The 16,816-nt window shown below is 40.3% G+C and overlaps 1 protein-coding gene across 12 annotated transcripts in view; it reads left to right on the top strand.

Annotated features, from left to right (window-relative positions):
* Positions 1-16,816, top strand: part of myo1b (myosin IB) — a 60,813-nt gene that overhangs the window by 10,308 nt on the left and 33,689 nt on the right. For all 12 annotated transcript variants that reach the window (XM_044215621.1, XM_044215619.1, XM_044215618.1 and 9 more), the window contains one exon: positions 1,473-1,588. In XM_044215621.1, the coding sequence (XP_044071556.1) occupies positions 1,473-1,588 (116 nt within the window). The remainder of the gene's footprint in view (positions 1-1,472; positions 1,589-16,816) is intronic.

Genomic DNA, 16,816 nt, shown 5'->3' with positions numbered 1-16,816 from the left:
CATACAGCAGAAGATTACCAACTACTTGGGAAATATGGATTGTGGCTGCGTACGTTATCAATCTCTGCTGAGTTTTGACTAAAATCCTGTCCAACCTTTTGTGCAGTGGAAAAGGTCAAAAGATTGCAGAGACAGAGGGCTACATGACACTGTTACTGTTAGACAGTGTTAGCAGGCAGCAGGAATGAAAAACGAATAGAAATACATAAAGACTGGGGTTTTTGAAACGAATTGCAGTGCATTTAATAGGAAAGTTTAATATTCATGAAAGTAACGCCTTTTATCTTGTTTGTAGACAATACATTTATTTTGGATGTGGTGTGAAAAGGTGCCAAAGCCCTCAGTCCATAGCTGTTTCATGGCTCTGATAATGAGCCTTTTTGACACCAATTTTATGACGTGATCTGTCAGAAGATTCCCTTGTAAGTTGTGCTGTTCTTAATGATCTGCAGAGGCTGGGGGTGGGGGGGAGTATTTGGTCATTTTTAATGTGCTATGTGCTTTTGGTCAAGAGAACCCCTCATTCACATGTGATACTTTGTTTACATTGCACACACTCTTTCCCTTTGTCCCCGTCCTCTGCACTTGAAAAGGCCTCATTTTGCCTCCGGTGGGCTATTGAACGAGAGGCTGTGGGAGGTTGTGGTGTTGCCACAGGGAAGGCCATGCTCCACTCTTGTCAGAGTGGGTTATGCAACAGCCATTACCGTGGAAAGCAAAGAAAATGTTTCAGGTTGATGTTTGAGAGTGCTATCTGGGCTCTGTTTTGAGCGTAGGAGGATGATGAAGATGATGGCTTGTTACATTTGCTTTTAGAAAGTGTTATCTGTTGAACAGGACCTGTGTGGATGTTACATAAAAGTGTTCTTTTATGTGAAAATGTGAAACACAGTAAACAGTGCTTTATATGTTGATTTAAAAAAAAAAAAAAAAAACACTGCAGACATCTTATTTACATATTATGTAATTGACTGATGCTGCAATGTTTTTTTAATAGGAAACACTTAACCCAAATGGATTCTTTTTGAAATATATTCATTTTATGTGGAGTTTTAGGTGTTTTTGTTTACACCAGTTGCTAATATCTAGGCCTGTCAGGCATTGGTATGGCAGCATGAATACTGGCACACACGGACACAAAGACTTAACAGTACTAAAACCCTCCTTCAGCACCTTGACCTCTTTGCAGTCTGTGTTTACTGCCCAGCCCAAAGATTCCATAAACTTATCCTTATTTTTACATGTCTTCAGTTTCACTTCAGGCATTGCATGCCTCAACAATGCATTAGGAATACACAGCTGGGGAAAGCTGACACAGGCAGAATTCCTCCCACCTAGACTTAACAATTAACAGCCAAATGGACAAAGGGGAGGAAAAGCTGTTGAAACCACTGCTCTTGTTAGTCTGTTTTTAAAAATTGAGAAAATGCAATGTGGATTCACACTGTTTCCTTTTTTCTTCTCCCCCCCAGACATATATTGGCAGTGTGGTGATCTCCATGAACCCCTACAGGTCCTTGCCCATCTACACGCCAGACAAAGTGGAGGAGTATCGCAATAGGAACTTCTATGAACTTAGCCCACACATGTGAGTCCACCTCCCAGGTCCTCTCCAAAACCACCTAGTATTTATGTACATTTTGTCCTGCTTAAGAGTTTGACAGTGAGGTTTTAAATTTGGTTGGCACTTCACAAGAGTGTTTTCAAGGCTTTGTTAGTCAGATTTTTTTGAGCAGGAACTGTCATCTGTCTGTTGAAGATAGTGTATTGCAAACCTCTGTAAGGATTATCAATTAGGAGCCAGTGATTAACGAGGAGGGGTGGGTGTGGGTTGAGATCAGAGGGACACTAGTGTATGGAGAGTCAGTCTGGTGCTTCTGCTGGCCATTCAGCACTGTGGCATGCCATCTGTCCATTGGCAACATGAAGTCAGCATTACTGTGAGGCTGCCAAGATAAAACAAAGCCCAGAACTCGTCAATTAGCCTGCTGTGTCTCTAGGCTGCAGCAAAACCCCTCAGAGAGACAGACTGAAAGAGCGAGAGTGCCCTTGTCCCAGAACAGACATACTCCCTGCAGACAAAAGCAAGTTCCTTGGCTTTACTTTACAGCCAGCTATACAGAACTGACATGACACAGTTTCAGGCTGTTTTGCCCCTTTTTTCTCATTTTTGTTTCAGTGCCTGTCTCTCCCCTTTTCCTTTGTACACTGGTACAGGACTAATGGTGTGTACAAGGAGGTTTTCTCATGGTCAGCCACTCATTGCATTGTTTTAAAGGAATGCATCAAGTTTTTAGGAGGTGTCCTGATTTACCTGTTGAGTGATACTAATTTGAATCGCCCACAACAAATTCCCCATTCAAAATAAAAATTCTGTCCTTGCTATGTGTCCCTTTGTTGGCTTAAACCTGAGACAGAGAATTGACCAGGCACACGAGCTGGCTGTGCTTTGGTAAGCACAGCTCATAGCACAGACCAGCTTGCTGATTAATGCCTCAGAGATGTAGCACTGGAAGTGGATAGAAGAAGAATGTATATTGTCAGATTTTTTTCTCTATAATCTTTTTGTTGAAAATTTGCTCGAGTGCCTTTTGAACCAATATTGTGGGAACACAAATGCCAAAATTTCCCACGTGTTCCCAACTGACTATTCACGTCTGTGCTCCATAATTTTGAATGATAGTTGGGATGTTTTTGTGGATTGTCATTTTGGACCCAATGAGTTTACTGGCCTCATAATTAAACTCCGACAATAACCAAACATGTAGGTTACCAGAAGGATAATCTAAGAATGGTAAATATTGGGGATCAATAAAGTATTTCTGACTTTAAAAAACGGTGCTGTTTTGCAGTGGACAAGCATTTTCAAAAATGGTCTCTGCTCTTAACTGCATTACCACAAGATAATTTGGATAGTTACCGAATGCTAAAGGCTAAATAGCCAACCATTTGTCAGAGTCTTTGCAAGATCATCATACCATACTGACATGAACTGAAACCAACGGCTGCTTTAAAAAGGCAGTGATGTTTACATCAGTATGAAATATTTGTATGAGCTAAACATGCAAAAACACTGGTATAGTCCTTTTTTAAAGCTGCTAACTTTAAGCTCACGACTCAGAAATGACAGATGTAATGCTTGTTGCCTACTGTTTCAGGAGAATAGGTTTTGCGTTACTTGCATGAGACTCAGTTATTTCTCTGTCTGTCTGAGCCGTTTCAACTGATCTGGCTGAAACTTCAAAAACTAAGACAATGTCTAAGCCATCTGTGAATCCACAGAGCCAGGTTGAAGGAGCCATGCTAAACCAGAAATGTGTCTTCCATCCCTCGCCTTCTAAAGTTGAACCAGCTGCAACAGAATACGTAGCCAGAAAATGTATGTGTAGAAACAAATAGGTTTAAAAAAATAAATAAATAAATAAACGAGCCCCTAGAAAGAAACCTGCAACGTCCCTCTCTGTTCTCAACTTCTGCATTGCTAGTGATGGATGACTTGATTGCATAAGCAAAAATGCATTCTTTCTATTGACTGAAATGTACATCAAACATGTTAAAAATCATCTTACCATTAGTCTTTAAGTAAAGAAGATTAAACCCTGTTTAATAGCTCTTATACAAGACCTAAAATGCCAGTCAAAGGCAGATTGTTTCAGCATGCTACATAAATTGATCTTAATCCTCCAGTTAGGCCATCTGGACCAAGCTTTGTGGCTTTGCATTGATCATCCTCAAGTAATGTTAAACCCTCAGTCCTGTCAAATACATCTGCACAGTTATTCTCAACTCCTCTGTGTAATTTTTAGCTAAATTTAATTTTTAGCTGTACTTAAACTTTGGTCACTCTTATCAATACTATGTAATTTTAATTCATTTATTTATTAGCAACACAGGCTTGTGTAACTGATGCCGAACACAAGCCTCAACACTTAAAAAAAAAAAAAAAAAAAAAAACACACCAGGGGCGCCCCAGTAGCTCACCTGGTAGAGTGTGCAAGGCTGAGTCCTTACCGCAGCGGCCCAGGTTCGATTCTAGCCCGTGGCCCTTTGCATGTCATCCGTTTCTCTCTCACATTTCCTCTCTCTCTTCAGCTGTTCCTATCAAATAAAGGCAAAAAGCCCCCCAAAAAAACTCTTTAAAAACACTGGAAATTATAGTTGTCTAATTTAATGATGAGAATAGTGACAGCAATTTGATCTGTTCATTGCATATATAGCCCTATGACATGTTTTGCATTGGTTAGCACAAAAACTAGTACGGTGAATCAGCTAGCCTGTCAAAGGAGAAACATGTTCTTCAGCTGGTTCTGTTTACGTCTTGTACCTTGTTAACTTGCTAATAGTCACAAATACATCATTTAAACTACAATGTCTGTTTTATTTCTACACTAGATACCTCTCAAGACATTATTGGAGATGTTAGAAGGCACACAATAAAGCTAGGCTAGTTGGTTCCAGCTGCTTCCACAGTTTGTGATAAGCTAACGTTGAACACATGAAGCTACCTCTGTACTGAGCACACAGAGCAGATATTGATATTGACCTTCTCATCTAACTTCTGGTAAGAAACAAAAAGCGTATTTCCCAAAAATGTCAGAGTATTCCTTGAACAATTTATTTTTCATATGTTGTGTACTTTTCATCCAGAGTGTATACAAAGAACATGAGTAGGATACATGTTTAGTATGACTTTCACCAGTAGAAACGGAACGTGTTGGTGTTTAACTTTTTCCATATTGACAATTTCTTGTCAACATCAGAGACACAATTTTGACTTTTTTAATATTTTAACATATATAAACCTAGAAGTAACTGGATAGTTGTGGTTTGGAAACACATTGGGATGTTATAGCTAATTTCAATACATTTGACTTGTGTGGTATTCAAATCAGAGCAGCGAGTATGCATCACTACAGGTGATTTGAATGCATGGTTTGTCATGCCTTAAGCACAAAGCAAATCCCTTTTTTCCCACTTTTCACTATTAGAGCTCTAGAGTTGATGAGAATCAGCCTTGCCATACTATGCCCATAGAGGTCTGGTCCTGTATTTTGCTTGCTTTAGCCATAGTCCTGCAGTCATACTGCTTTGCACAGCCACTGACACTTGTTGTACTCAAAAGCCAACACTGCGATATTTTAATTGTGAGCAAGGCAGAGGGAAAAAAACACAACACAACAATGCGTATACTGAGATAACAAAAGTTTTAACAAATCTGAAAATTTGGTTCACAGGGTAGTTTTATTTTTATTTTTTATGTGTAACAAGATTTGATTTGAGCTAAATGTTTAGTTTTAGCCTTATTATGTCTGAGATTAAATTCAATTAACCACTGAAGGACTAAAAAGGAATTATCGCATAATCTTTGAAAGAAAACACAGAGAAATCTAGTGTCCAGTCAATATTTTAAAATCAAAAGTGACTTCCTCAGAAAAGGTTTGTTTTTCATGACCCTGTTTTTTGCATGGCTGAGCTTCAAGTGGCTGAGGGGCATTATTACCACAGTGACTGAAGGGGATCAGTGTTGGGCTTTAATTAAGGAAACAACAAGGGGTCCTTGGAATCTTCCTTCATCCTCCATTAGACACTTGAACAGTATAAAGTCAGCAGCTCAGAACAGGTTGCATCAGTCAAGGGTGTTTGGATTTGCCGTAGCCCCTAAAGATGTTGGGCCATCTATATGAAGCCCCATTGACTTGCTGTGTGGAAAACTGTACAACCTCTGTTATGTTCACGTGATGGGTAACTCAAGGCATCAGCATTCACCAAAAGCACAGTAGTTGTTTTTCTGAAGTAGGGCTAGGCAATAAGGCAAGAATCAATATGATAATTTCACATATTTTACAATGAATTGATGATAATTAAAAGGTTTAATATTAACCTTCCTGACCTAAATTAGCTTTGTATGATCAGCTGAAAGAACATGTTTTAAGTATGAAACTTAAAACTTTAAAAAGAATACATTGGTGGTTATCATGTTGTATGCTGTTGCAAGAAAGCTTGATAGACAAAATTACTCTTGTGACAATTATATACAACAAAAAGAACATTTTGTCACATGAATGTTTGCTGAGATAATAATCTCCCAGCCCGATGGGAGGCTCTTGAAAGCTTTGGGGAATTATATTACTGAACATACTCGAGAGGAAAATAAGTCATGTCATTATGTTAGTTCTGGTAAATTGAAGCTACCGGCTTCACTGATTTTCTCACCTTACTGTTACAGTGCAGAGATATTTTACAGAGCAAATAACAAACAACAGATAACTGCTCAACCCTTAAACCCCCTTCAAAACCAGCACATACCCACACACACAGTGTAAATAACAATACCGTGTCGATCAGCAGCACCCACTTGGAATCTTAAGATTTTTCTGTAACCTCGTCATGGACAACACCATGTCAGAATGTCACAAACCTGTTTTCTGTGACTACCCGGCAGTACAGTGTGCTTATATAGTCAGTCCCACTGTAAAAAGCCACGCACAGTGACAAAATGTCAGCTGATGTGTCAAACACGTGCTGTCCTTAAAACAGTCACTGGTCCTCTAACTCTTTAACTTGATGTTGTGGGAATTGTCTAAGCTTCCTGGGTAGTCTGTTTGGATGAGATGAAAGATTAATGCAGTTTAAGGTTATTGATTAAAGCCAGGCAAAGATGCCCAAGCAGGGCTAGTTTTTGTAAAACGTGTTGCTTTTGATTAATGCTGTAGCATCGTCATTGACTCATCCTGTGTGTGTCTGCATCTCCAACAGTGTCTGATATGCCTTGTGTATGTGTGGCAGAGCTTTTGTGTCTTTTTGTATGAGCACAAGTAAGGACCAGTGAGTGTTTGCAAGTGCTCATCTGTTTCACACCTGCTCTTGTACTCCCCAGACAAACAGAGGTGTGTGTGTGTGTGTGTGTGTGTGTGTGTGTGTATGCACATCAGCTGGAGGGTGAACTGCAGCTGGTCACCCATCTCTAAAGTTGTTTTTAGACTAATTGCTAATTGTCTGTTAAGTTCCTTTCAATTACAGTTATTGCGGATAAACAGTGGCCAGGCCAGAGACCAGTACAGTACATATTGATCAATTAAAAAAAAAAAAAAAAGTCAGGCAGTAGATGTTTGTTTGTGTGTGTTATATTTATTTATTTATTTATTTATTTTTATATATATTTTTTTAGTGACTAAAAATGTCACAGTATACAAAATGTGATTCAGGTACATTTTCATCAATTGAATTGATACAAATTAGTTATCTTACAGGAAAAATATCACAACAAATCACAGACATGCATCAATGAGAATGCATCTACCGGTCACACAGCCATGACAGGAAGCTTGTTATAAATGTAGACAGCAATAATCTAATTTCTAGAGTTTGTGACAGATGTATGATCCCCAAAATACTAAACCATATCCAGAGCTATTTTACACAGTGTCATCACTCGTGTCCATCATAGTCTCTGCTGGCCAATTTAGCAAAATGCTCTCTACCCAGATGAGGCACCTCATAATTAACTGGCAGGTGTTTTCCTCCCCTCTACACAAAGTCAAAGCATTAGAGATGAACTAATCAGTGGCCTTTCACCATGCACAGCAGCATTACAGATGGCCTGGAGCCATCTTTTGTATGTCCTTTGCCATCCAAGCCAGACACAGATTGAGTGTGTGTGTGTGTGAGAGAGAGAGAAACATCTAGCCCCATTACTCTAGGGTAGGATCATATTTCCCTGATGTTTAATGAGGTATTGAGACCCCCGATGCTCTCAGCACTCAATACCCAGTGCCACTAGAGCATTGGCTACAGCGGAGCATCACGAATGGCTAATGGAGCAAAGAGGCCCCGTGCAAGGCGTATGTCGGGGTTTTCAGCTGCCATGCACATGGTTATGACAGCTTGACTGTGAAATCTGCTTTGTTATAGAGTTTTGATGAGGAATATTATCTCCCCTATGAGTGTTTTATTTATTTTTTTGCTTAAGGTGTTTGTGTGTCCTGGCAATGCCTGATCATAGCATGCCTTATGATGATACCCTCATAAGGGTACCAGGGTCTTTTCATTCACTTTGGTTAAAATTTGCTCTTATAGAACTACAGTATTACTGCACAGTAGATTAGTTTGTCATAACTCTAGAATGTCAAGTATGACGTTAATACCTTCACTGGCCCAAACATAATAAAACACAAAATGAAGAAAATGCAGTGCATACACACTCTTAGCTAAGAACACAAAGCACAGATTCCATTAAATCATTATTAGCTGTAACTGCAGTTTCCAGGGAAAGGCCTATGCCCTCCATGTCAAAAGCACTGAAGAAGACCAGAGATCACATGTGGGAGTAATTGTACTGAGCGCCTGCCTGACCAGCATCTCCCGAGAAGCATTCCCTCTATGCAATCTCATACTCCGTAATTTTTATGTACATTATGACTATGTGGTGCTTCTCAACAGGTTATCAGATTGTTCTTGACCCTTTGTATTTAACTGTTCATGTGGTTTTTGCAGTAGTCCTGTATTTAGCTAAATTTCTCAGTGCAAGAAGAGCCATTTATGAATAATCAGTAGTGCTTAGCATTTGACACGTTGGTGTGTTTGTCAAACTGGCATCACTACAGGCATCTTTCTATCAATCCACTTCCAAGTTTGTGAGAGCAAATTGATGCTATATTATGCAACACAAAACTCTCAACTACCCATTTGTGTTAGCATTCATTTCAAATCTAATCAATAGGCATAAGACTGGGCGTTATTTTACATGCAGGATATTGGATTAATGAAAGACCCATGATAATTTACCGCTCCATCCGTGGGTAAGATGGACTTTGGAGTCATTTACTGCATCATGGCATCACACCTGTGTTTACCTTTCCAGTTGTGTTGTCAGTTGGAACAAGTGACCAAAAGGCAATAAGTAAAATTTGGAAATTTCCTATATAATATAGAGAATGCATTTGGGCAGTTTACTTTTGTAGCACTACTACTTTCAAAATTCTGCATTGAAATGCTGTTTAAACTGCCAAAATACTGCTTTAACCTACAATTGTTGTGGATTAATAAATTCCTCAAATTGAAATCAGCTGTGTGAACACAGTGTTGTTTTAAAATCTCAAACTGTAGGAAAACCGATTGCACAGCAGGCCCTTAAGACACATGGATGTTAGTTATAAGAAAGTCTTGTTTGATGTCCTTGTTTCTCACTGTCAAATAAGATATGAACCACAGACAGGGACATCTTTGTAAAATAGTACACATCTTTTTTTGATCTGTGCATTCTTTCCATTTTTTTTTATCCATTACAGCTACAGTTATTTGGTAACAAGCTTATGCCACATGTACACTGTTTAGTATTATATAAAAAAATAAGACTATTTTCAAGGAGGCTACCACATAAGTTGCTGCACACAACCTGTACGTAGGTAGATTTAAGTGGGCACTTGATGAAATGGCATTTTGACTCCAGTGGGTAGAATGAGTTCTCTCCAGCATGTGTGTTGGCGTATTGGTGAGATCAGTGAACCTAGAGAGATGATTTGGAATATGTGTGTGTGTGTGTGTTCCTTTTTTCCACCCACCTCTTCAACTCAAGAATAAAATGCAAATGTATTAAATTGGATAATGCAACGAGTTATAATCAATTGCCACATTTATGCATACAGGCAGCACTCTCGCACCTCCCGGTCTCTTTCTCCGCTAGAGCTTATAGATTCCAAGCAGAGCAGGGTGTTCAATTTGAAAATGTACTTTTACTGACATTGGAAGCTATTGACCGAGCTAATTATGTTTCTTCCAATATGTTGGTAATAGCTTTCCCATGGCACTTAAGAGGGTGTCCCTTACCACATGCAGTAACCACAATGTCCCTGGTTCGAGTTTGGCCCGGGACTTTTGTTGCATGTCATCCCATCTCTCCCCATGTTGTCTGTCAATACACTTTCTGAAAAAAGGGAAAATGCCAGAAACAGCACATATATTATAATGCTGTATTTATTATAATACAGGCTTGTACTTGCCATAGGGCCCTGATGCTAGTTAAGAAAATATTTTTTAATTTATGGTCTTTTTATATCTACTCTAGTAGCTATTCGTCATATTGAATTTCTCATACAGTGTGAACCAGGTTCTGTTTGGTAGCGCATAGTATCTGATTACTAAGCCTAGTGGCAATCATTGAGAGAGGTTATGAATTCCTCTGTGTTTGCAAAGATAATGCATCTACCTGCCGATAGTTTAACACAGCAATGATAAAATATTGCCTGCGCTGTTATTGTTTGTGTGCATAATATTTTATTTTATAGATTTTCTTTTGTCTGTGACTGTCCAAAAACTATTGTAAACTCTCTCTATTCATAGTCAGAACAATGGGTATTGAGCTTTTTATCTGTGTACACAGCTTGCATAACAACACGTGAGAGACATACCAAAATGGAGGCAAATAGGCCTAGATAAGACTCATATCAGCTGTGTTGAATATTGTTCCACCATGGAACCTTTTTTTTATCTTTGATAATGATAATATATTTTAATTATGATTGCCACTAAAAAATTTAAAGAGGCACACGAACGTCCACTGATGGTGGTGTTAGGCAACTGTTACCTGCACAAAAAAAAGTTTATGTTGGGACACATTTTTGTGTCTAACTGCAACCGAATCCTTATTTTAGGCTAAGTGTATTTTAATTTACATTTTAAGATGCACAGTTTTGCGTATTTGAATGTGCACAGCAGTACTGTAGTTGAAGCGGTACAATGTACTGATGAAGTGCTGCTTTTACTGTGCGGCTGGTGTGCAGTCATGGTGGGGCAGCATGTGATTGGTCACATGAAATCAAACAAGCTGTCAAACAGATTTGGATTCAGTTAGCTGTGGAAATTTGGCCAAGACCTCCCAAAGGGCTTGACTAAGGACCCCAGGGGTCAGGCTGGTATTACGAATCTGCCAGACATCGTAGCGGGTTTAAGCTTGTGTCAGCTAATGTCCACTGCCAAGCTAGCTTTTTGCATGGGAATTTGGCCTTGGACAATTTATATTATAAATAGTTGATATATCAAATTAAAATTATAATAATTATCAATGTATTATTAGCACATGTACTCTGTATCAGTTCAGACTTGTATCATGCAGTTTAACTACATGTCACAACAAGAAACAAACCAGATAAAGATGCAATTAAGTAGAGGAGCGTAAAGGAAAAATAAGAATCCATGGCTAGTATCTAGAAAAACGGCTAGGTTTATAAATCATTTTGATCCACAACTGTCAAATATTCATTCATAATAAAACCTTTCTCTTGGTTTTCTGTTTTTCCCCGACATTGCGACATGCTGCTTTGATGAATTAGTGATCATAAAGTGTGACTGATTTTATTATGATGGTGTATTCATTTTTTGTTGGAGATGATCATTTTAGACATGGCAGCCCACCTCTGCTATAAAATGCCGCAGGAATCTCCGTGTGATGTCAGTGATTCACTGTTGCATGAACCCAGTAGCAAAAAGTTGCTAATCAGCTTCATTCTACCAGCTTGCAAGTGTTAAATCAACCCACCGTTAATGAACCAGGGCCATTCTCTCTTACCTTTCAACTCTAATATTTCACTGTAAACAGACAGACAACTGTAAAACTGTAAGATTTTGGCTCTGGTACAAAGAGCCCCTTGACAACTTTATTCACTTCCACCAAACCTCTTGGTCTGTGGCCTCCTCATTTCTTGGTGTGGAGGAGGAGAAGGTGTCACCCACCACTGTGGTGCTGATGTGGTACCCACATTACACTGTTGGTCAGACCCACAATGACTCTGTCTGTTGTCTGAATGGGCTCAGTGGGTCACATGGTCACCCTGAGGCCTTTGCTTCTTTGAAGACATGCCAAGTGATCTTGTACTAAATTAGGCATAACAGTTTATTTCTATGCAGCCTTTGTGTGATGAGATCATTCCAGTGCAGCTACAGTAGAGTTAAACAGATGTATAAGCATCCCCAGTCTATTTTCTGCAATGTGAAAGACATCAAAACATCTTCTTTTGGTGTCAGTCCTTAGAATCAAAGAGCAAGGTCTTCTTTCTAGACTCCTTTTTGTACCAATATTGTACAGTCATTCAAAGAGTAAATGTCATACAAGTCTAGTACAGTGTGTTTCACTGAAGGTCAGTTGGTCTGTATATGTCAGCAGAACTCTACGTCAGTGTCAAGATGTGTTGTACGTTGCAAGGCCTCTGCGAGCCTGAAGTGACCAGAAATACCGCCACAGTGGAAGGCTGAGACATGGAGAGCAGGATGAAGAGAGGAAGTCCTCAAACCTGACGGAGCTGGTGCTTTCTGGGCTATAAAAAGACTCCTTGCTCCTCTGTTTCCACCATCCTGTCTGTGGCTGTGCACATGTGGCTATGTATTTTTTCCCTCAAATGTGTTTTTCTTTATCTTTCAGCCAAAAGCACAAGGCCTTCGTTCATTTATCATTGTACGAAATCTCTTGACTCAGACAGTCCGGCCAATTCTTTTAGCCCCTTTAACACCTTTTTATAATTGGGAGTCACTTGAATATTCTTTTTTTATATATGCTGCATGCTGATTCCCACAAACCTGCTGAAAGAAGCTCAGAAGAGTCTTTGTTTGAGTTACTTTGAGGATGTTTTGCTACCTTACTCAGCATGCTTATTTCCTGCTTTTCCAAGGATCAGACAAACAACTTGAGCCTGTGTTTTCCCCTGCTGTGGAACACTAAATTGCTGTGCAGTAAAGTAAATTAAAGCCCTGGACCCCCTCGAAGTTTGATGTATGGGCGGGGGGGAAGTATCAATGAGTAATTTAGCAGAGGTCTCAGGCAACCTCTAGTGAGTGTTGAATAAATTAGAGATCTGTGGTAGCGGTCCATCACTCTGAGCTTTTAATTTACAGTTATAGGTATACTCTGTTGCACCTTGTAAGTTGCACATTGAGAGTGCTCTTTTGAATATTAGACTGTTATTATGACCTTGTGTCAGATGTTTGCTATATTAACCACTACACAGGTGGGCCACATCTGTCAGAACCAAGATCTTTTGTCTGTATGGGTGCATGTGTGTACCCGCTCCATGCCCACCCACACCAGCATGTTTGCCAACAACCTCTGTATGCATGTCACTCTACTGGAATTGTGTGTGTGTGTGTGTGTGTGTTTTGTTTCTTGCACCAGCCACCCACTCTTCCACCTGGTCATAAAGCATCAGGAAAGAGTCGCTTCCTTGGCTGTTCCATCAGAGCTAGGCGGATTTCCTGTGGCCTCCTGGAGGAGCCAGATCACACAGAGATCACAGGCTACTGCCCCCCCCCAAATGCATACAAACACTTAATAGAACCCTAGCTCAATTTAGCATCAGTGCTGAACAGAGTTGATCCATTTTAGGGCTGGAAAATGAACAAAGTTGTAATGGGGAAAAAAAGAACATGTAAATGTGCTGCATGTCAGTGAAACAAGACATGGTTAACAGCCTCTGAGAAAGATTATTATTGTTTGCAAAGGTCCTGTCATCTCCCAGCTGGGTGGGCTGAGCTCCAGCCCATACAGTACATTACAGCTTCATTAGCATCTACAAATCACAACTTTAAAGTTTGCTGAGCCCGACCTCAAAGTACTCCACCCTTTTTAAGATTCAGGTCACACACTGCAGGCCCATCATCTCCTCCTGTGCCCCAGTTACCAGAGGTTGGTAGTAAAAAGAACTGACTAGACTATTTTCTACTGCTTACCTCATGCCAGTGTGGCTTTGTTCACCGCTGCCACGTGCAAGTCCAAATTACAGTCTCCAGGCAGATGTGAAGGGGAGGTGCCAAGCAGCACTTAAGGTCCAAGGCCTTATTCCAACCTAACCCCCACACACCCAGCTCCACACACTGATCAGGGAGGCCTTTGGGATTTTGGTGCCTCACTCACTGCTTCCTCTGCCTTTGATGGTGACCTTGGTGCTTAATCATCATTTTGACTTCCACGTTTGTGAAGTGGTATATTCAGTTGCTGTTCATACTGCTTTCATGGTCTTAATGATAGCACAATGTTGTAGCCACAGGGATATACATAATTTCTAATTTTGCCTTGTTTTTCTTGCTTTTGTATGTGGAAATAAAAATACACACATGTTTCTTGTGAGAAGTCAGTTGTGGCTTAGATTTTTTTCTTTTAAATATTTAAGATTTAACCATTTATATCATCTGCACGTGCACAATTTTGGGTGTGGCCCCTTGCTTCTGACTTCTATTCATATTGTGATTATGTGATGCCCATTCATATTCATTTGATAAGCTCCGTGTGTGTGTGTGTCTGGCAAAATACCTCCCAGTCCTATTTTGCACCCCTCACCTTCTCCTGGTACACTCCCCCCCCCCACTGGCCTCCTCTGGGGGCGAGATAATTGTGTGATGGTTTGCTCATTGTCAGGATCACGTCAGGCAATAGTAGTGTTTTCACAAAGCAGACATCTGCTGTGCTGCCCTTTTCAACAGTGACATAATGTCCTGTGGCAAGTCTCAACCAATAAACATGGTGGACAGGAGAGGATAGGGGTTGGGCTGTGATCAGAGATTGTGGGGGTGGGGAATTCTGAGTGAGAGGCTTGTGCTTTGATGGACAGAAATGTTACATTTTTGGTGCCCTTGCATCAAATAATCTTTTAAAGGTTATATGTATCCTTGAAGCCCAATAAGCATGTTTAAATGCAGTTCTGTCCTTTTTTATAAGCATTTGCAAAGCAGATTTATTTTTTTATTTTAAATATTTTGAAACCTGCATTGTTGACATCCATGTTAACGTTGGTTAGCTGTCTTCGTCCTCACATTTTGCCGGGGTATTGCTTAGTTTCTTGGCTACTGTCAATCAGTGAAATAGTGGGAAACCAAGAGACATCGTATGATTTGCATGCAGCACAAATCAGACATCTTCAGTCATCAGGGGTATGTTTAGCTTCACCTGTGTTCTCATCTGCGTACACCACTGGTGTATTAAGAGAGCTGGATACAGCGCAGCCAGTCAGCTCCTGTGGCCAACTGCAGTACTGCAACAAATGGAATGAATGGGTGCCATCTTGGAGTCAAGTTCTTACAATACATCTATGGTGTTCACATGCATTCTTCTGTGCTAGTAGAGAACAAGATAACAAGGACAACAACATGGACTCGCCCATAAAAATAATGCATAATAGCGCCTCTAGTGCCCCCCACCCCACCCCCACCCCAGGGTACCTTTTTAAGTAATTTCAATATTAGCTAACTACACCAGCTTGACTCAAATAAACTTTCATGATGAGAATTAGTGTACCCCTTTTCCTGAGGGTTTATTGTTGGTGGAGGGCCCACACTGGGTGCTGACGAGGGAGAGGGCTGGTTGCGGAGCTGCATGGGCTCTGGTCCAAAACGATGTGTGATGGTGCAGAACCTTAAGCTCCATTAGCCAGCCTGAGCTTAAACTTTGTATTGTGGCCTGGAATGCATTCATCTGGCTGTCCATCTCTGGCCCCCTTTCCGTCATGGCTTCTTACTAGCAATCAGCTGCTTTTCAAATTGGAGGTCAGTGTTAGTTCAGCGTGTGATTATATGCTTCAAATTTGGCTCCTCACCGCACTAACTCCACTAATACATTCATTGCTGTACCCCAAATTAGATTTAGACATTTTTAGACATTAGCTTCTTTTTCCATGTCTTGGTGTATTTGTGGAAGTTGGAGTAGATAATTAACAAATTGCAGAATGATGCCGCATAACCGTTCAGCATACAGACTCAAATGCAGTCTTAGAAATCACTTTCAACCCTGTCTAACCAATTTTTTTACCCTGCTCATTGATGCCATGCTACATTTTGATGTGCTGTGTGCTTGAATCTGACAGCATTGCCTCTACAAGTAAATGTAACCTCAGCAACCATGCTCAGAGTTCAGTATCCCATTTCAGACCCAGGTACAGAGCCCAGTAGTACTGCCTTTTTATGAAAAGCCCTGTCAGCTTCTGTGAATGTCAGACATTCCTTCCTGCATTCATGTCTAGCACACTTAGTGCATATAAATACTTGATTAATGATATTACGCAGATCTGGGAGACTTGGAGTGCTTCCACCCTACAGGCAAGGACCAAATTAGACACTGGGGAGAGACTATTTTGATGCATTGCTCCAAAATTACCAAGACTTAAAGATGCTGATCTTAGCTTGATATTTAAAAAGCTGGGAGATTAAGACTTTGATGGTTTTTGAAGCTAGCAGCATTATGTTATATTAAGACTTAATCCACCTGTAGAGCTGGTAGGGATTCATCATCTTGCTCAAGGACACTTCCGCAGTGCCCATGTTGTTCTCCCTAGTTACATTAACCTTGAGCCCAGTTTCCCTCCTGTGATGGTCCACCAGTACAGACAGACTCCAAGAGACTCTCCTTAAACCTGGCAGAGCTCATCATGGAGTTCTTAGATGATATAGTCTTCCAAATCCACTTTACCTTGTCTCTCAAACTAACTTGCCCAATTTCTCAACAGCAAAGACATTTGGAGTGTGTCATAAGGCACAATCACAGCTATTACCAGTCTTGGCTTTGGCAAAAATTCCTGAATAATGAATGCTGAAGTACGGGGGAACGGGAGACGAAAGGGAAAGGAAAGCTAATTTGCAGTCTCGTGTCCTGCTGGAGGAGAAAGTTAGAACATGGTTCTTGCAGCACTGTATGTGACTGTTTGCTTGCCAAATGGAAGCCGTAAAAAAGCTGTTGCTGCAGCCTCACCCTTTAATGTTCTTCTTTGTGGGTGTATCACATTGAAATTACAGAGCACTATGCCACATAAGATAAAAAGTTGTCATTGTGATATGGTGCTCACAC

Source organism: Siniperca chuatsi, linkage group LG12 (assembly GCF_020085105.1).
Source record: "Siniperca chuatsi isolate FFG_IHB_CAS linkage group LG12, ASM2008510v1, whole genome shotgun sequence".
NCBI classification, from domain to species: Eukaryota; Metazoa; Chordata; class Actinopteri; order Centrarchiformes; family Sinipercidae; genus Siniperca; species Siniperca chuatsi.
The sequence above is the reverse complement of the archived record's forward strand: the minus strand, read 5'-3'. Positions and strand labels throughout refer to the sequence as shown.